This window comes from Eulemur rufifrons, chromosome 28, assembly GCF_041146395.1.
Source record: "Eulemur rufifrons isolate Redbay chromosome 28, OSU_ERuf_1, whole genome shotgun sequence".
NCBI lineage: Eukaryota > Metazoa > Chordata > Mammalia > Primates > Lemuridae > Eulemur > Eulemur rufifrons.
Genome location: NC_091010.1, coordinates 49,425,973 through 49,445,770, shown reverse-complemented (window position 1 = coordinate 49,445,770; position 19,798 = coordinate 49,425,973). Strand labels below are relative to the sequence as shown.

The 19,798-nt window shown below is 49.1% G+C and overlaps 1 protein-coding gene across 2 annotated transcripts in view; it reads right to left on the bottom strand.

Moving 5' to 3' along the window:
• Positions 1-858: 858 nt before the first annotated feature.
• Positions 859-19,798, bottom strand: part of CNNM2 (cyclin and CBS domain divalent metal cation transport mediator 2) — a 137,413-nt gene continuing 118,473 nt past the window's right edge. Inside the window, exons 5-8 of one of the 2 annotated variants that reach the window (XM_069461194.1) lie at positions 13,737-13,830; positions 10,719-10,784; positions 4,694-4,878; positions 859-3,568 (exon numbers count right to left, since the gene is read on the bottom strand). In XM_069461194.1, coding sequence (XP_069317295.1) covers positions 3,359-3,568; positions 4,694-4,878; positions 10,719-10,784; positions 13,737-13,830 — 555 coding nt within the window. In that variant the 3' untranslated portion in view covers positions 859-3,358. The remainder of the gene's footprint in view (positions 3,569-4,693; positions 4,879-10,718; positions 10,785-13,736; positions 13,831-19,798) is intronic. The other variant, XM_069461195.1, reaches the window with a different exon arrangement.

Here is a 19,798-nt window from a genome sequence, read left to right as displayed (position 1 = left end):
CTGCACAAAGTCCCTTGAAATAATATAAGATGGTAAGATGCCCTACTCCCTTGCGCTTGGGGAAGCCAACCACGTTCCTTGGGCCCTGAACTCTGCAGGGCGTGAGGTGAGGAGAAAGGAAGAACAGAGTTAAACGTGGTGTCCTTTCAAATTCACAGTATTTGAGAACCAAAGTTTAAGCTAGTTGATTAGCACCCCAATATCTGTGTACAAAACTTAAGATTGAGTTTTCCCCAGAGTTTAAGCATGTGATTTTGGACTTGCCTGATGCATACGGAACAAGCAACGAAGGGAGGGAACCTCTAAGACGGTAGGAAAAAAGCCCCCTCATTTACAAAGACAATGTCCTGGGAACACCTGGATGCTAGAAACCCAGTTAAGTGTGGCCTGGGGGTACCAGTGGCTGCTCAGGAGCAGATGGGGCCCTGTCCCACCCACAGAGGCCCCTGCAGAGGACGAGGGCCTCAGGTGGGACGGGGCCCCACCAGGATCCAGAACTCAGGGGCCATGGAGAGGACAAGCCAGCTGCCGGTGCTAAGGAGCAGCCACTGACAGCGAGATCTCGACCATTCGATGGCCTTTCTCTGCCTGACCCACACTGGCTTTGCAGAGATGAACGGCACAGGCCTCCCAAGCCACGGTAACTGCCCTGCTGCCCCAGAGGGGCAAGGAGCCAGCATTGCTCCTTCAGCAGCCGAAGGTCAGTTTCCAGAGGGAATGTGGGGCCTGAAGAGGAATCTGGTCGCTCAGGCTTGAGTGTCATTTGAAGGGTCTTAAGCTCTCCCCAAAGCAGCATTAGCGTTCATCCCTTTGGGGGCCTGGCAGGAATTATTTTGGATTCCCTGTTGTTATAAAATCGTGTGAGTTATCAGAGATAAAGAGTAGTTAACAGAAAACGAATACCAACTTGGCAGGCTAAAATGTCATCCTCTGGGAGCCCCACCGAGGAGCCACCCCACCGAGGAGCCACCCCACCTCGCTCTGTTATGAGATACTTTGCAAGAAGCCTCCACAGTGAGTGGGTCAGACAGCGTAAGACGTCTGCTTCTCCCTGGAGGCAGGAAGGCGGCAGCTGGTGTCCACCCCCAGACTCACAGTTCCTTAGGATTTAGAAAGGGACAGCAAGGCCCTAAAAAAGAGCCCCAGCACTTCACTCCGACTCCAGAGGCTCCTTCCAGTAGCAACGCATCCCCGAGACAGACCGCGTGGAGAGCGGACCCGGGACAGGGTGACAGGGCGGAGCTCCTGAAGGCCAGGCACTGGGCTCGGCAGGCCCAAGGGCGGCAGTCTGGTTGGGGGAGAAACCCTCCGCCAGCAAGGCCCAGGTTTCGCTTTGTTACAGGAATTCTCATGTTTACACACTCCACACTGGCGCTGTGCTCAGCTAGATGCAACTTAGGAAATGGATTTTTTTAATTCAGGTGGCTCTGTTTGCAAAAGGAGATATTCAGTGTGGGGTCCCGCTACTGTCAAGCTACACAGTCCCCATCATCCCAAAGGGGCAGGTTGGGTGCCAACAGTAAGCCACTCGGCCCCCTTAGGGGGCACCGCCCATGACCTTCCACCAAGTGAGACCAGTGCTTCCTGCACTAAGGGACATGGCACCTTCTGAGGAAGACACTCCAGGACTGACATCCCAGAAGAAATACTGAGCCAAGGGTGCATGCGACACCGGAGCCGCCACGCTGCTCGCCAGGAGGCCGGCCCAGCATGTCGCCACCTATTCCCAACCAAGCTCCCTGCCCCACAGAGCCACCCTGGGGCAAAGGGACTTCCTACCTGGAGGAGGGAGAAGAGAACTGCTGCTTAGCCCTGGGGTCCCCTTCCCGCAGGGAGTCCAAGCGCAGCACAGGCTCCTTGCTGCTGGCTGGACGCAGCAGGTAGCGAGAATCCTACACGGACACGTGGTCAGTGAGAGTTCATCTCAGTGTATGAACACCGCCAACAAAATGCACACATCCCTTGGGCTAACAAAACACAGATACGCTAGTTAAGAATTCAGTCACTCAAATACCTCCTGACATTAATTTCACTACACATGATGAATTTGGTATTAAAATAAGACGAAGACACACACAAAATGGCCACAACACACATTTGGTTTCTGAATCCCTGTTTGGGGCCAAACTGACCCTGGCTGCCCAGGCAGCCTCTCTGGCACGGCCGCATCTGAGGCGGGAGGCACAGAGGCCCTCGGGCAGGGGACACAGCCGCCGCTGGGCCCCACGGGCCCAGGGACAGAGGGAAAGAGGGACAGCTGGCTCCCTGGAAGGAGCGGCAGGGGCTGCCAATCCCCAAAGTTCCCTCCTTTAAAAACACGGGTCTAGAAATGCCTTCTCAGCACAGAGGACAGAGGGCAGCCGGCAGCCCGACCCCTTCTCTGATAATTCCATCCGTCCAGTGGGAAGCAGGAGCCTGAACTCCACATCACATGTTTACTGAAAAGCCCTGTGGAAGATTCCATTTGGCATCTGTATAGCAGCATCTTGGGTCAACAAGAGCAAGGAGCGGAGGTGGGCGACACGCTCTGCGCGCCTGGGCGCTGGGTGGGGGGTGCCGGGATGAAGTCGACTTGCCTCTTGCCAATGATAAACCATGAGTTTAAAATTCATTAACATTCATTCTGGTGATAGAAATTCCTTAGGGTGGGGGCAAACTCACATTCCCAAGCAAATGTTAAACCTTCCTGAGGGCAAGGGGCACAGTTAAACATTAAATTCTCAAAACAACAGTGAGTGCTCAGAGAGGCGGACGCCCCGCAGGTCCCTCTGCAGGCCACACCCCACAGTGACGACAGACTTGGCAGGTTCTGCGGTAACATGGTTTTCTTCATTCATCCATCAGGTTCCACAGTGACACCACTGGGGCACAGAGGGAGGGCGCCCCTCCCTGGAGGGCCAAGGAAGGCCACCCAAGGAGCAAGTCCATCCTATAGGGTCACATCATGGGATCACAGCAGAGTTCAGACAGAACAACCTAAAACTCTGCAAAAGACACTTTTAAAAAACATGATCTCTTGAAAAAATAAATCGCAACAATTTTCAACTTCATGCAAATCAAGGGAGGAGGAGAGTGAATAGTGATAAAAGGTACGACTGAAAAAATAAACATGATTCTATTCGGGCGGAAGAAATTCGTCTCCAAAACCTTGGACGCCATGCCCCAGCTGTCAGCTTCACATCTCTGCTTTCCATTCCTCCCCTCACCGTCCTCCTCTGAGGTGCCCGGGAAGGGGACAAAGTCTTTGGTCTCAGGACGTTGCGGGGTGCAGCATGGCGTACAGGCTCACACCGATGGAAGTCATGGTCGGACGGGGCCCAGGGGCCTCGGGGCTGAAGGGGCGGGCGGCGCGGCGCCCCTAGATGGCGCCTTCGCTGTGCAGGCTGTGGTTGGCCTTACTGTGCGTCACACAGTTCTGTTCAGTGAGCAGGTTGGCCGTCTCGTCTGGCAACCCGTCATGCAGCTCCGTAAGAGTCAATTCGATTTTAGTGTTTTCACTGTCTGAAGACTGAGGGGTTTTGTCCATCCGGGATGCCATCAAGGCATTTTGGTATTGCTGTCTTGAGATCTGGGGCCAGAAGGTGGCACAGAAAACAAACCAAGATAACGCTTATTTTTAGGGTCTCTTGCCTCAACATCATATTACACATCAAATCCCCCGAAAGGCCCATAGCTGTTTCTCTAGGAGAAAATCATCCTTGAGTGCAAAGTGAGCCACTTTTTATCATTTATTTATATATGAATATGAATAATATATAGATTTAAGGAGGTGTCACACTTTTTAAAGTTCACGTTGACTCTGGTGAACAAGTCAGTTCTTACTGATGTAACTGGCTTCCAAATTCTGTCTGCCAGGCTGGAGTACAGTGTCATCATCATAGCTCACTGTAACCTCAAACTCCTGGGCTCAAGTGATCCTCCTGCCTCAGCCTCCTGAGTAGCTGGGACTACAGGCCACAACACCACGCCTGGCTAATGTTTTCTTTTTTCTTTTCTTTCTTTTTTTTTTTTTTTTTTTTTTTTTTTAGAGACAGGGTCTTGCTGTGTTGCCCTTGAACTCCTGGGCTCAAGCAATCCTCCCTCCTCGGCCTCCCAAAGTGCTGGGATTACAGGTGTGAGCCACCACACTGGCCTGACACACTTTTTAAAGTTCAGGTTGACTCTGGTGAACAAGTCAGTTCTCACTGATGTAACTCGCTTCCAAATTTTTTCCCCAAATTTCACAGAGACTAGGAAATAGAGATTGGCTTCCATCAGGGAAAGCTGGCTTGTTCTCCTGAAGTCATCTGTATTTCACACTAAGAGAGGAGCCCCAACTCCAGGACAGATGATAAGAGGAGGTGGAGCCATCCTCAGCGACTCTTCTGAGTGTACTGACCTCAGCCCTCCCAGGGCCGACCACGAGTCACTGGGGTCGTGAGCTCATGAAAGCTCTTGTGAAAACAGTCTGTTTCTCCCCATCTCCAGCTCCCATCCCTGGAAAGAACTCATTTGACACAACCTGGGAGATAAACGTTCTCCCCAGCCTGAGTCTCGGGTACTACAGATGGAGGTGGGACTTGTGGCTGGGAGTTGAAGCAGGGCACCCCGAGGTGACAGAGGGAGTGCTCATGGAGGGACCAGGGAGCCAAACAATCTGTGGCAGGTGACAGCAGGCTGCTGGGTCCGGACAAGCCACCCTCTCCTCTCTCACCTTGACAAACTGCAGATCCGAAAGGGCTCGCACCGAGTAGTCGGGGATGTAGACTTGAAGGAACGAAGAATTGAGCTGGTTGTTGCTGCTCCCCAGCGTCGGTGTCACTGCGTCAATCCGGTCACTTCGACTGAGAGAGTCTGAGTGATTCAAGCCACATGGGCGAGGCGGTGACTTATTTTCACCTGGAAAAGGAGAAAAAACCCAACTGTTTAAGTGAAGCAGATATAACCAATAAGGTCAGTTCTTTACTTTCCAGATAAAAGTCACAACCACCAACAAGCCCCATCAGCTCACACCAGCTGCCTCGGGATGGTCTCCCGCGCACGGCCCAGGCACGCGGGCGGCTCTGCGGGGCAGGCTGGCCCCGCTGGAGTGACAGGTACGATCCTCCCACTCGTCTCATAGCAAAGACCCTGTGGCTGTGGCCCTGTGAGGAAACCGAGTGCTGTGACATGCACACGAGGCTGGGCCAAGGCCCACGCACAGAAGCCACTGGACCCCAAACGCGGGCTACGAGGCGGCGGCACTCATCACTGTGCGGGAAGCTAGCACAAAGGACTCTCGGCCCCGTTCCTGCGCCAGACTGCGTTTGAAGGGGATCAGCGCGTTTCTGTCTGCTCGTACTGTACCCCCCAGCCAAGCGATCACATTTATATCTGGCCCCAACAAGACCCCGTCAGCCTGAGGGTATCTCAGGAAGTCAAGAACACTGGGAGACACCACACCCTTCAGAAGTCTGGCGAGGGTCTCTTCAGTGAGCTCTTGACAGCACTCTCTCATTAAAACAAAGAGAAAGGAAATTCAGGCGAGTCTAAGTGTAGTTGATGGCAGCTTCTAATGTACGTTTCATTAGAAATAAACCCACCTTCTTGCCAACGCCCCTTCCAGCTTTTGCTTTTATAACCAGCTCTGTCACACAGAGATTAGCTGGGCACTCACACTGGACAGGTTCTGAATTGCATAATGTCACAGAATGGGAGGGGACCATCTGTCATTGTGTCCCTGACAGAGGCTCCCATAGAGGAGCCAGCCCTCAGCTGGTCCTGACCGTCAGCTACGGGAACGTCTGTCACCAAGCCCAAAGTCTGCCTCCCCGACTTCAAATGAGTGTCTCGCTTCTGCTCTACTGAGTAACTTCCACGCCTCTGCTGTCTGAAATTTGAGAGAGTCCTTAAGAATCTGAAGAGAGTTATGTTCTAAGTCTCTTCTACTCCAGGCCAAATACCTCAGCTGCTGCTCACCTCAGGTTTGACTAACCCTCACTCCATCACTGTCTTACACTCCATTAGGTAAATGTTGTTTTAAAAAATAGGAACTTTATGTCTCAATATAAGCTCTATGAAGACACCTCTCTAAGTGAAGATACCAGCCATTTAGTCCAGCCCTAAACAACTGAGGGTCCTGGGAATTTAACCATGTCAGTGTAGTCTTTCCTAGGTTATTACATGAAGGAAAATGGGTGCCCTTCAAAGTTTTTTGTTTGTTTAAGAGACAGGGTCTTATTCTGTTGCCTGGACTGAAGTACAGTGGCCTGATCATAGCTCATACCTAGGTTGCCCAGGTTGGGCTCAAGTGGTTCCCCACTTCCTGCCTCAGCCTCCTGAAAAGCTAAGACTACACGTGTGCACCACCATACTCAGCTAATTTTTAATTTTTTTTTTTTTTTTTTTGAGACAGGGTCTTGCTATGTTGCCCAGGCTGGTCTAAAGATTTTTTTTTTTTTTTTTTTAAGATTAGGAAACAGAAAGAGGTCAAATGGAGCCAAATCAGGACTGTAAGGTGGACCTAATGATTTCCCATGGACATGCACAAAATTGCCCTTGTTTGATGAGAGGAATGAGCAGGACAATTGGTGGAAAAGCTCTTTGGTGACGCTCTCCTGGGTGTTTTTCTGCGAAAGCTTTAGCTCACATTCTCAAAATGCTCTCATAGTAAGCAGATGTTACCATTCTTTGGCCTTCCAGAAAGTCAACAGCAAACTTGAACATCCCAAAAAACTGCTGCCATGACCTTGGCTCTTGACTGGCCCACTTTTGCTGACTGGACCACTTCCACCTCTTGGTAGCCATTGCTTCGATTATGCTTTGTCTTCAGAATTGTACTGGCAAAGCCTCGTTTCATCTCTTGTTTTGGTTCTTTAAAGAAATGCTTCAGGATCTTGAGCCCAGGGGTGTAACATTCCCATTGAAAGCTCGCTCTTGTCTGCAGCCGATCTGCGTGCAGTGGTTTGCCACCCACTGAGTGGAAAGTATGCTCAACTTCAGTTTTTCAGTCCGAATTGTGTAAGCTGAACCAACTGAGATGTCTTTGATGTTGGCTATTGTTTGTGCTGTTTAATCGTTGGTCCTCTTCAATTAAGGCATGAACAAGATTAACTTTTTCCTTGAAAATTGATGTGGTTGATCTGCTGTGGCCTTCGTCTTCAACACTGCCTCAGCCCTTCTTAAAACGAGTCATCCATTTGTAAATGGTTTCTCTGGGGGCACTGTCCTCATAAACTTCAATGACTTCATCATTCTTCCACCCAAGCTTCACCATAAATTTGATGTTTCTTCTTACTTCCAATTTTAGCAGAATCTAGGGGCTCTTTTCAAACTGACGTTTTATCCTTCTTAGTGCCTCAAACTATTAATAGATCTGTCAGGGATCCTTTTCTCTAGAGCTGCTTTCTCCATGAGCCTTCATGCTTAGCCCCAGCTCATTCTAAACTGGATCCAGCCACAGAGGATTTCCTTAGTCTCATGGCTTCATTGTCATTTGATTCACCTGATCAGAACCAAGGTAGTTAGAACCATGAACAAAGGTAGCAGAGCCCATGGCTCCTGGAAACATATGTGGTGACACAGGTGCCCCCAGGCTCCGTGCGAGGTCCAGGTGCCAGGCTGGGGATTCCTTCCTGCCCCCCACTCTGGTCACAGCACCCAGGTCAGGGAGGGTAGCGGCTCTGCCCCCACGTCCAGGCCTCCTGCCATTGCCCGGTAACTGTCCTTCTTAGAGTAGGACACAGAACAAAACATAAGTACTCCAGGAACCTTAGATGATGAGTTTACTTTCTCCTAAAATTTTTGTGTCACAACCTTCCCTACAGTTGTCACATCATGAACTAATCTTCCATTGTTAGTCAAAATTAAATTCAGAGTGGTTCCTCTCACTGCCACCCATCTTCTAAGAGAATAAGGCAAGTTAATAATTTATCAGCTGTTTTACATTTAACAGAACGGAACTTTGAACACATGACCCAGCTGTGCTAAGCTTCAGAGTCCTCGTCTGTAAAATGTGGCTCACGGTACCCGCCTCGTGAGGTCGGAAGGGGGTGAGATATATCACGTATACAGTGCTCGGCACAGCCCCCGACACCCAGTACGTGCCACTGAGTGAGCCGGGGTGACACCTTGTTCTCCGTGTGAGCTTCCTCCCAGACCTGCCGCCACGCCACGTGCCTGCCCTCGCGCGCGAGCCTCTCCACGCTGCGGTAACTTCCCCCAGGACGACAGGTCGGTCAGTTCTCTCAAACAAGGGAGCCCACCGTATCCCTGGGCTTCAGCCACAATCTTGTCGCCATTTTCACAGGTATCTTTGAAACGGTGTTTATGCCCACGTGTTAAAGCTGGCAGGTGCACACCTGAGGCTCGTGCGGTACCTCTGAGGCTCCCGTTTGCCCGAGGACGACTTCGGGGCAATTTCTCTGGTCTTCCAAAGTATCCGGACTCACAGGCGGCTTCCTCTCGCCCACGGCCCTGGTTTTGTCATGAGCCCTCTTTCTCGCCAGCAGCCACAGCCTGTTTCCCAGGACCCTTTCGAATAGCTCAACAGGCACCCAGTGTGATCAGGGGACTACACAACCCGGAGCTCAGCTCACTACCAGAACCTCAAACTCCATCTTTTTTTTTTTTTTTTTTTTTGGAGATAGGGTCTTGCTCTGTTCCCAGGCTGCAATGCAGTGGTGTCAGCATAGCTCACTGCAGCCTTGAACTCCTGGGCTCAAGTAATCAATCCTCCTGCCTCAGCCTCCCGAAGTGGTAGGATTACAGGCGTGAGCCACCACACCCAGCCTCGAACTCAATCTTAATAATAATTAAGATAATAATAATAGAGGTTGACGTCCCTTATCTAAAGCCCTTGGGGGCCAGGGATGTTTCAGTTTTAGAAAGGTAGCAAGGTCCACATACCCCATATCACATACATGCCCAGCAATTCAGGGACAGCTCTTATAATCAGACACATCAACCTACAGTCGGAGGGATGAGGAGCCGTCCCAAGCGGAACAGATACTGTGACAGCCAAGACCCAGGCCAGGTCATATGCTTTATTGCCAAATTTATGCACCAAAGCTTGATGACAATGATTATGGGGAAAATTCCCATTTTAATCCTTCTTCTGCATCTCAGAGTTGTTCTTTCTGCCTTCTGTCCCAGCTTATTTTATCCATCCTAGCTAGGAAGTCTTTCCTTTTGGCAGGAGGCTAGAAGAGCCAATAAAGAAATAGTCCCAGCCTCCTCCCTGGGAGCCACCAGGCACCTTCTGGAAAAAGCTGGAAATCACTGGTGTAGTTCCAGCCCCGTTTATTCGCTATCATATTACTGCAATGCCAGCATCCCTGAAGGCCTGGACTTACGAAATGCAATTTTCTATTATTGGATCAGACAAAGCAGGCAGAGCTAGGAAATCTCTAAGTTTTATTGAAAAAGTAAAATGCAAATGACATTTCTATGGGCTTCATCCAAATCATTCTACTTTAGCATCTGTGACTTTTTTTTTTCTTTTTAAAATTTTGATCAAATTAGGAGGTACAAGTTGGATTACGTGACATGTATATATCACGTAGTGGCGAAATCTGGGTTTTTGTACCCAGTGTACATCATACCCCACAGGTAATTTTCCATCCCTGTGACACTTTTAATAGGTAGCAGATGCAGCAAATAAAATGGGATGAAAAAATACAACATATATACATATGCACATATGCATATATGTATGTATACATGTGTATATACACATACATATATACGTGTATGTGAATTCTGCTGCTAGGTTGATTGAAATAGGTCCATGGATCAAATCGTACCCCAAACATCCCAAGCTTTTTAAAAAAGAACAAAGATTTGTGGAAACATTAGCTTCTTTCTAAGTATTGCTTCCTTCACCAGATATCAGCATTTTAGAGTTCTGCTGAAACTGGATTATGAAATTCAAATTTCAGTTAGATTTAAAAATATAAGCTCTATGGAACAAAATAAATACAGAAAAGTTGTGTTACCAAATAGGAAAACCCAGCAACTTTAATTAAAGAAAGATTAAGGCTTTTCCTTTCCTTTTAATGGCTGGACATATTAGCCAGGCACGGCCAAACACCCTGCAGGGACGTGACCAGTGGCTGCTAGGAATGTGCACGGTGCTGACTTCAAAACAAAGACAGGGACACAGGGAGAGTAGGGGCCACCTGCCTGACAGACGGCAGAAATCCACACACCTATTCACGTGCGTGTGGAAAGAGGACCCCCAAACAGGAATGTTGTGGGCCTGCGTGGATGGGGTATTTTTCTTGCTTACCAAGAAAAGTGCATCGTCTTTCTGGCGTTGGGCCGAATGTGTTCCACAGAAGCATCCTCAGGTTTGAAGGCCTCGAGGGCCTCTGCAAACTCCACGCACCATGACTTACTGAGGTCAGAGCAAGAACTAAAAGCAGCCCCCTTTTGCTGACCTGAAAATTCAAGGTCAGTGGTGCATGCAGGAAAGGCAGGGAGCGCTAACGATCCATATCACAACCACCCTCCCTCGCCATGTTTCACCACTGCCGTGTGCCAGAACTCCCTGCCAGTCCCCACACTCTCTCTGCACCTGCTGTGGCTTATGCTTTCCTGGAGAGCTCGCTGTGAAGCCAGAGAACCTTAGGGCTTTAGCACTCAAAGGAAAACTGGACACAGCCATGTCCATATAAAAGGAGCAGACCCGGCCAGCCAGGCGGCTGTGGGTCCAGGGGAGGCAGCGAGGAGAATTATGAAAAGGAAACATGCAGAATTACCTGGAGAACCTGCTGCTAACAACTCTGTTCTGCTGACAACAAAGGTACGAGACAGGGACAAAGGAACTGAAAAATGGAGAAAAACAGGGTGAGACCACATCAAAAGGCAAGAAAGGAGATCTCTGCAATCAAGGGACAGGAGTAGATACTTGCTCTGATAATGGGCATTCGATTCCAGAAATGCAAAAGCCTATGTGATGTTATATAAACAGAACAGAACACACACTGCTTTTCAGGAAGAACACAGGGAGGCCGAGATTAGGAGAAATGCTACCCACGAGCTTTTTACTAACCTAGAAATCTCTTAAGCCATTAATAACCAATTGGGGTTTATAGCTCAAAACGTGCTATTCTTAAGGATTTAAGTCACAAATAGCCACACAAAAGGGGAGCTCGATTAATCAACTGCCCTAAGAGCATGACCCAAGCCACTAGTGCCTGTACCCCAATACTCTCACAGCCTACAGCGCCCCATCTGTGTCTCATTATAATTTTAACCTGACACTTTGAATTGCTTTGGAATGGGTTCAGATGTCAAAAGAGAGGGAAGTAAAGAATGCATACAGGGGTTTCCTGAGCATGGCAGACCAAAGTCATCTTCATGGCTGCGTACGCAGGCGGGGGCTGTGGCTCCAGCTGTCTGAAAAGGGCCACGAACACGCAACGTCGGGCAGGACTCATGCTTTCTGGGCAGGTCTTGAGAACCGATCATTGTAGGGTTTTTCCCCCCCAGACAACTAACATTAATAAATAGAAACTTTACTTTAAGATGCCTATACTAACTGTGCCTCTCAATGAAAATACAAAATCCCAAATCCCTGTGGTAAAGTTAAGTAAAATACACTAGGTTCTGGGATAAATAAGATGCCATTAACAAAATTCTCCTTTTTCAGCGGTTCCAAACCAGGTGAGCAAGCTGCGCCCAGGCTTCCTGTTAGAGGGCTGCCCTTCACTTCTCTTTCTTTTCTTTAATTTTTTATTTTTTATAGAGACAGGGTCTTGCTCTTGCTCAGGCTGGTCTCTAACTCTTGGCCTCCGGTGACTCTCCTGCCTCGGCCTCCCACAGTGCTGGGACTACAGGCGGGAGCCACGGCGCCCGGCCTTCCCTTTCTGAATTGGACTTGTCCTTACAGTTCAGTATGAACTGGGCTAATATTTAGGTTTCAAGAACCAGTTATCAATAAATATGTACAACTTACGCTCTTAGCCTTCTTTTCAAAGCCACCTTATAAATCCGGTTCTGCTAACCGGGGGCTAACTGGAGGTGGGTTACCAAAAACAGTCACGGTCATGCCACCTTTCTGTTAGACCAACATTTCCTCTTATGCTTTAAAAGTTACAAAGCGCTTGTGTGAGTGTCATTGCATTCTATTCTTCTAACAATCACATGAGGTGATATTACCATATCCTTTTCATAATGAGGAAACCAAAGGCCTCGCTCAACGTCACACAACCTGTATGTGACGGAACTGAGGCTGTCACTCGGGTCTTCTCATGCCCAGTTAAGAACTGCCCTGTGTCTCTCACGAAGCAGTGGAAACAGAAAATCACCTTCAAGTTTACAACAAAAACCTACTAATTAAGTCGGGTCACTCTGGCCTGTTGGTCAGCAGTTGACAATGGGGACACTGCGTCCACAGGACTCAAAAACCTGCACCAGGATAGCGAGAAGATACATTTGGGGCACAGGAGGTTTGGAAATAGAGAATTCTCCTCTCCCGGCTTTCTAAATGTAACATCCTTGGGTTCCTTAGGCTGCTGGGTGGCGCAGGAGGCATCACAGAAACAGACTGGTCTCCTCCCCGTAAGACTGGTTTTCAGAAGTGACAGCCTTCTTTTAGGATGGGCTATTTTTAGGTTTGAGGTTTCTAAAAGAGGTTTCCTAGCACAGCACATCATTTGGTGTTTTAGCCACAAGGTGGCGCTCCAGCACCTCAGACCCTCCTGACCTGCTCTGGCCGAGGTTAGAGGGACCGTTCGAGCCCCGTCCCCTCCCCGTCCCCAGGAGTGAGCAAACGCACCAGCATCTATGCATGCTCTTGTCCTTCTAGGACACGCCTGGCTTGCTGGCACCTTGGAATATCGTGCTCAGAGAACTCAGTCAACCCCCAGGGCATACGCACCCTTAGCCGACTGACTCAACTGGCCGGCTCTCTAAACAAGGAGAGCTGGCTGCAGGCAGTAAATACAGAGTGAGCACCTCGTTCGTCCTCGGGAAACCACAGATTAAAACCTTCCAAACAGCTAATATTTAAAAGAGTCAACACTACCAAGTGTTGGCTATAGAGCACCTGGCACCCACACAGTACAGGTGAGAGTACATACGGGGACATCCACTTTGGGAAACTGCTGGGCAGGACCTACTACAGCTGAAGGTGCATAAGCTGGGACCCAGTAATTCCACTCCTGGGTATTCTGCACCCAGTGGAAACACACACATGTTCACCAAGAGACAAGTGCGAGGACGTTCACAGCCACACAATTCATAGGAGCCCCAAACAGGAAACCGCCCCCATTTCCATCAGCAACAAAAAGATAAATGCACTACTGTGTATCACACAATGGAACACTACACGGCAACGAGAAGAAACAGTAGAATGGCACACAACACAGGTGAATGCGACAAGCATAACACTGAGTGAAAGAAGCCAGATTCCATATGCTCCACACTGTGTACTTTCATTTATAACAAGTTTAAAACTAGTCTATGCTGAGGAGTCCAGTGAGCGGTTACTTTGGGGGACAATGACTCAAAGGGAGTGTGACGGGGCTTCAGGGGTTCAGGATGCTCCGTCTCCACCTGGGTGCCGGTGCACACAGGGGTGCTCGGTTTGTGAACGTTCATGGAAGTACAGACGTGATGTGTGCAGTCTTTTTGTATATATGATACACGTCAGTGAAAAGTCCAAGAACTAGATAAGTAAGGTCAGCTGGCAGTACGGAGAGAAAGATGACAGGCGGAGGCGTCACTTTCTAAACCGTGGCCCTTCCCTAAGAGGCCGAGAACCAGCAACGCACCTGGAGAGGCCGTCAGGGCCATGACGCCGTAGTACGAGAAGGCACTCGCTTCGAACTTCATACCTTCCTTCCCAGCTTCTACTTCCACCTTCCCCTGTAGAAAGAAAAGGCGGGTATTTTCAGTCCAGCTGCGTGAATCTGCCTGCACACTCTGCACAAAATCTGGTCCCTCCTCTGATGCTGGTCTCGATTCCTTTCCCAGCAGGCCCAAGGAAGCAGAGCCTCAGGTGATCCTCGCACGCAGAGGGGTGGGCTACCTCATCTGAAACACGAAGACTGGATTTGCCTGGACAGGCAGAGGTGACAGCATAAATGGGATGTTTCATTTCTGAGTCCACTTAATGAGCTCCCAGCATCCTTAGTTCTAGGACTCTGAGGGGCCCTCCAGTAATAACAGGTGGCGCCCTTGCTCCATCTCACTAGCCCAACGCTAAGAACGCGTTCCGCGACGGGCGCCCGAGCTGTCCTGCAGGAGCCGGACGTGGGGCAGAACCCACTCCCGTCTCTCCAGCACGCGTCCGGACCCACCGAGCAGACACCTCGCAGGCCGATGCCTTGTTGTCCAGTCTCCCCAGAGGCGCCTTGGCACCCTGGGACTTTCTCCTCACAGCCTTGGGAAAGCACCTTGAGCAAGTCTCCTTCCATCAGAACAAAATTCTCCTCTCTCCCCGCTAAGGTTTTCCCTTTTCTTTCCTTTTTCTAACTTGTCCATAACTTCTTCACCTATATCCATTCTTACGGGACAGACTGTGCCTTATTCCTCCCTTTAACCCTGGGGTCCACTAGAATCCCTTCATGACAGGTGCTCAATATGCAATTTCCGGGCTATTAAATACTCTCATAAGTGAGTTTTGCTTCTAGATTTCCCAGCCAAGGGGCAGAAGGCTCTTGTTCATGCTCCCTGTAACTGTGCCCCCAGTGAGGGGCTGTCTCCGTGACGCAGCCTTTACAACGGGGAAGCGAAAACTAAGCTACCGTTTGTTGAAAAGGAGCTGTGCTAACACTTCAGTGTTTTATTAACTCGTTTAATACTTACAACTCTACCAAGTAGGCACAATTATCCTCCTCTTATAAATCCGGAGAGTGGGAACCTGAAAAACTTAGTAGTCAAAGAACAAGCTCTTAGCGTGCTACAGTAAGCCGCCTACGGATGCACTCTACTATTTTGATCATTCCTTATTAGGTTGTTCTATATTCTCAATTAGGGAAGCCCTGTCTCAAATCATTTCTGCAGAAGTCTGTCTGCTGCTTCTCTTTAAGGTTTCCTTTCGCTCAGTGGAAACATTGGTCTTCCCAGTCCCCAGCCCATTCTCTTGCTATCAGAATTGAAAACTCCACCCAGAAGGTAAAATCAACCTGCAAACAAGCAGGCGCTGGGACCCGTGCAGGTGCAGGTGCAGGCGGGGCCCTGCGGGACAGGCCGTGAGCCTGTGAGGGGACAGCCCCTGCCCTCCGGGACCCTGCAGTCCAGCGGGGAGCGGAGAGCACACGAAAACCAACGACACAGCGGTAAACAGGAGATCTGCACGAGGAAAGGGACATGAAGATGATAAGTTCAAAGAAAACAATTTACTTCCTATTCTTATATAAAGACAAATTTTATACAGGAAGGAAAAATCTAAGGATGAGCAGGATTTGGTTGATCCAAGAGAAGGGAACAGCATGAGGGAAGGTTGGAGGCGGGGACAGCGTTCAGCCAGGTGCACTGGTTTCCTTGGGGACAGGCAGAGACGAGGCAGGACAGGCAGCCCAGTGCGCAGATCAGACTGTGGAGCCCCTGAGTGGTGGCAGGCAGGGAGGGTCGCCGAGCTGCGGAAGAGCAGTCCAGACCCACGCGGGGTTGGGAGCCTCAGGACTGGAAAGAGGCTCCACGAGAGAACCTACAGACAAGGGATCAACATAATTTGGTGAAGCCATTAGGGAAAAAGAAATTTAAAAGAGCGACAGGAGTCTGTCACCACAACGGAGGTTTGCTCCGAAGGGTTTGGACTGGATACCAGGAGGAGATGAGGAGACGGAGAGGCGGGGAAGGGGCTGCAGCAGTGGCCGGGGCCTTTGAAGCAGCTCAAAAAGCCTGAGATGGAAGAAAGAGGGTTGGGAGAAAGGTCAGAGCTACAGACGGAGATCTGAGAGTGGAAGAGAGACAGCAAACAGAAAGAAAAAACGACCAACTGCAGTGGTGACTGAGAGCAGGAGGCCACACAGAAACCAGGACGGGACCAAAGGCAGAAACAGACGGCAGCATCACCACAGAAAGCCAGGACAGAGGGGAGTTCCACAACAAAGGACGGTCGGTGCAGAGAGTGACATTACTGATGAGGGAGGATTTTCCACCCCACAGGGAAGGTAGAGCAGGCACGATGTCCTCCTCCTGCCCAAGGAGGGGACACGGCTCCAGGGCAAGTGAAGGCCATTCCGGACCTGGAACTCAGCATGACAAAAGTCATCGTGAAGGGAGAAGAGGTGGCAACCAAGGGGCAAGAGCCAAAAGCTGGCAGGAGAGAAGGCGGCATGGGGCAAAGAGACTGGCTCAAAGAAGGCAGAGGAGGGGGAAAGGGACCGAGAGCAAGGCGACGTTCAGAGACACAGGGCAAGAAAAACGGAAGTGGCTGATGGTGTATATCTTCCTAGTTATGCATCTGTTTTCGTCCCAGGCTAATCCTTGATTTTGCTTCAGATGGTATGTATGCATATGCTACCTGAAATGCCTTTGTAGTTGGTAATATCAAGAGTGGCTGCAGGACCATCCCCGAACCTGACCTTGCGTGTGGAAAATCCGGAGGAAGGCGACACCGCAACAGAGCCTCATAATGGCTCCATCTCCATGCATCTCCAGTTGATCTGATCTGCATGGTTTCTTGTGTAAGTTACAGGGCTTTTTCTGTTCTATGTTCTTGCAAATGGGTGTCAATTCACAATTCTTTTCTGACAAACTCTCAGAACCTGCAGGGCAATAGTTACTACTAAAATAAGACTAGAAAATAACACCTTGTCTATCTCTCGGGAAGGAGCTGCTCAGGGGGCGGTACTGCTGACACTCAGAACCTCTGCCTAGCAAACTCGAGGGCAGAGATGCCCAAATATTGATGTCTTGCTGCTACTTTCAGGTATTCTGATTTAACTAGTTGGGGGGGGGGGCAACTTGCCGTTAGGATTGATTTATTTATTTTTGAGACAGGGTCTCACTCTGTTGCCTGGGCTAGAGTGCCATGGCTTCAGCCTAGCTCACAGCAACCTCAAACTCCTGGGCTCAAGCAATCCTCCTGCCTCAGCCTCCCAAGTAGCTGGGACTACAGGCATGTGCCACCATGCCCGGCTAATTTTTCTATATATATATTTTTTTTTTTTTTTTTAGCTGTCCATATAATTTCTTTCTATTTTTAGTAGAGACGGGGTCTTGCTCTTTTGCTCAGGCTGGTCTCGAACTCCTGAGCTCAAACAATCCACCCTCCTCGGCCTCCCAGAATGCTAGGATTACAGGCGTGAGCCACCGCGCCTGGCCTCGTTAGGATTTTCGAAAGCTCTCCAGATGATTCTAGCAAGGAGCAAAGTCTGGGAATCACTGCTTCAAGCCTGTCTGGAAACGTTGTGTGCTCTGGCCTCACAGGCACAGTGGCCATGAGTCTGCCAATTAGACAAGGACAGCTGCAAAGAAAGTCAAAGCTCTAGACCACAGCCACCTCAGCTAAGGTTTCCTCTGTCCTTCAGGACAGGACTCCAGGCAGGGGAGGGTCAGCTGTCTTCCCTCGGGATTCCACCCAGTCAACTTCTATTGGGCTACAGAATAGACACTAGGTCAGTTGGTTCCTAGACATTTGGAATCTAAGAGCCAGTGAAATGCACCTCTATGCCAAAACTGGGGACACAGTGTTGCCAAATGTTTACTTCATAAAATAAAGATATTTTTAAAAACACAGCTATCTACTATTACCATCATTTCATAAGAGACGAGACATTTTAATGCCCCAAATTTAGAAAATATATAATTTCAGAATAACAGGTCTTCAAAATGAATACATGTAGCTTTATGAAAAACTCATTGCAATTGCATTTTTCTCATTTTGCCTCAAACTGGTAAGGACTTTGCCAAAGTATCTCAGCACTTGGGAACCACTGCACCATATTAATTTTACTTCACTTATAAAATTGCAATAGATTAAAGGACCCCTGCAGTTCTTTCGGTTCTAACATTCCATGATTCTACAACTCCAAGAGCTTTTAAGAACAGCCCATCCCTACAGCCCTCTTTATAGGAGTTAAGCCCTTCTGGCAGGCAAGTTTTAGAAACATCTAGTAAACATTTCTCTTACTCATTTATGTGTGTTTGTGGTTCCAAAACGTTCATTTTCAAATAGCCCTACCGGGATACAAACTAGGGCCCTCCCCACGATGAAATGGCTCACCCGGCTCAAAAACCAACTAGGTGTCTTCCCAGTTAACAACTTTTTCCATATAAGGAAGCCGCATACTGATTTTACTTAAGAAATATTCATAAATTGATTCTAGCATATCACCAACAAACAAACAAACAAACCAGGACAGCATGTGATGGACTCCAAACATTCCCAAAGGGAACCAGGGCCTCGTGTTTGTAAACTGACAGATCAGGAAGAAGGCCTCCCTGCACCAAGCACAGCTGGCTTCCTGGGGAAGCTTCTACCACAGGATCCTACCTTTCTTTGGACAAAGGTATTAGATAACCTCTTCCCAAAGTTTCTGATTGTCCACAAAGTACTAAATGCCTCATGCCTTTCCTTGCCTTGGAGCGGAATCCCACTCAACCTGGTCAGCACAGCACGACACAGCGGTGCGAATACCACCGAATGGCCAGTGTGTGCCAGGGAGACGCTCTCTCATGCCTCGTGCTGAACAGTTACCAATACTTGCTCTCTTGCTCACTCTCAAGTGGAGTTTTACTTTGTTTTGTTTTTAAAAATCACCATTACAAAGTATTTAGGGGAGGCCTGTCACCTGAAAGAAGGTAATTGAGACGCCAGGGGCGCGAACATCAGTTCACCAGCAGTCCCTGCGCAAGGGGTGGCGGCACCCAAAGACCCCTGCTCAGAGGACGGCGTGACGCTGGCATCCAGCGCTCTCCAGCAACGCCTTCAACTGGAGTCTGCAACGGAGCCCTCAGACTCTGCAAGTTTGCTAAAGGTTTCATTTTTTTCAAAATTTTGATAGTCAAAAATTAACTTACACACATTTGGAATCGACTGGCTGACCATCTTCTAACCAAGTTCTGCCACCAGATGTCAGTGCCAGCACCTGCCTGAGCGTTTAGTCACCCTGGTGCCAACTTGTGCTACTTGGATCATCGCAGCCAAGCCCTGCTACTCAGTCAACCGGGAGCTTGTCAGAAACGCAGCATCTCAGACTCCGCCCCAGACAGAACAAAGCAGACGCGGCATCTCAACAAGACCCCAGGTGAGTCCTATGCACCTTACAGCAAGAGAAACACTGAGCTAGACAGTAGGCAACAGCGAGGGACTTAACGTGGAAATAACTGAGTCATACCCAGTGGAGGTCGAATGTAACAGCCCAGCACACTGCACCAACATCAAGGTAGCTCGCGCTCAGCAAGGGCCGGGGGCTCGGCCGTCCTGGGCACCCAGGCGCAGGCGTGCTGAATGCAGAGGAGCCCGCAACCCAGCACCCCCGAGACGAGTGCTGCTCTCGGATCAGCCAAACAGTATCGTCTGCACATTTAGAAATTGGTATTAATTTGAAAATTTGTTTTGGTTTATAGTTGTATATGAGAGTTCTAAGCAAAAGGAGCTTATACCTAGTCGTATATGGATACATTTTGAGTAGCATATTTTTTAAAATATAGGTTCAGTGCTGATTGTACAAATAGATTTTTTTCTTCAAAATGAGTGTATTGCCTATACTCAAGATTAAGGATCCATTATTACACTGGGACGAATAGACCATGCAACTCAAGAATCCGTGATAAGGTTTTGTATTGAAGGCTTAAATTCTCCTTCTAATAGCAGGTGAAACAATACTAAGAAGTATCGTCAAGAACTGTATGAATTCTAAGATGCGAGCGCCACCTCCAC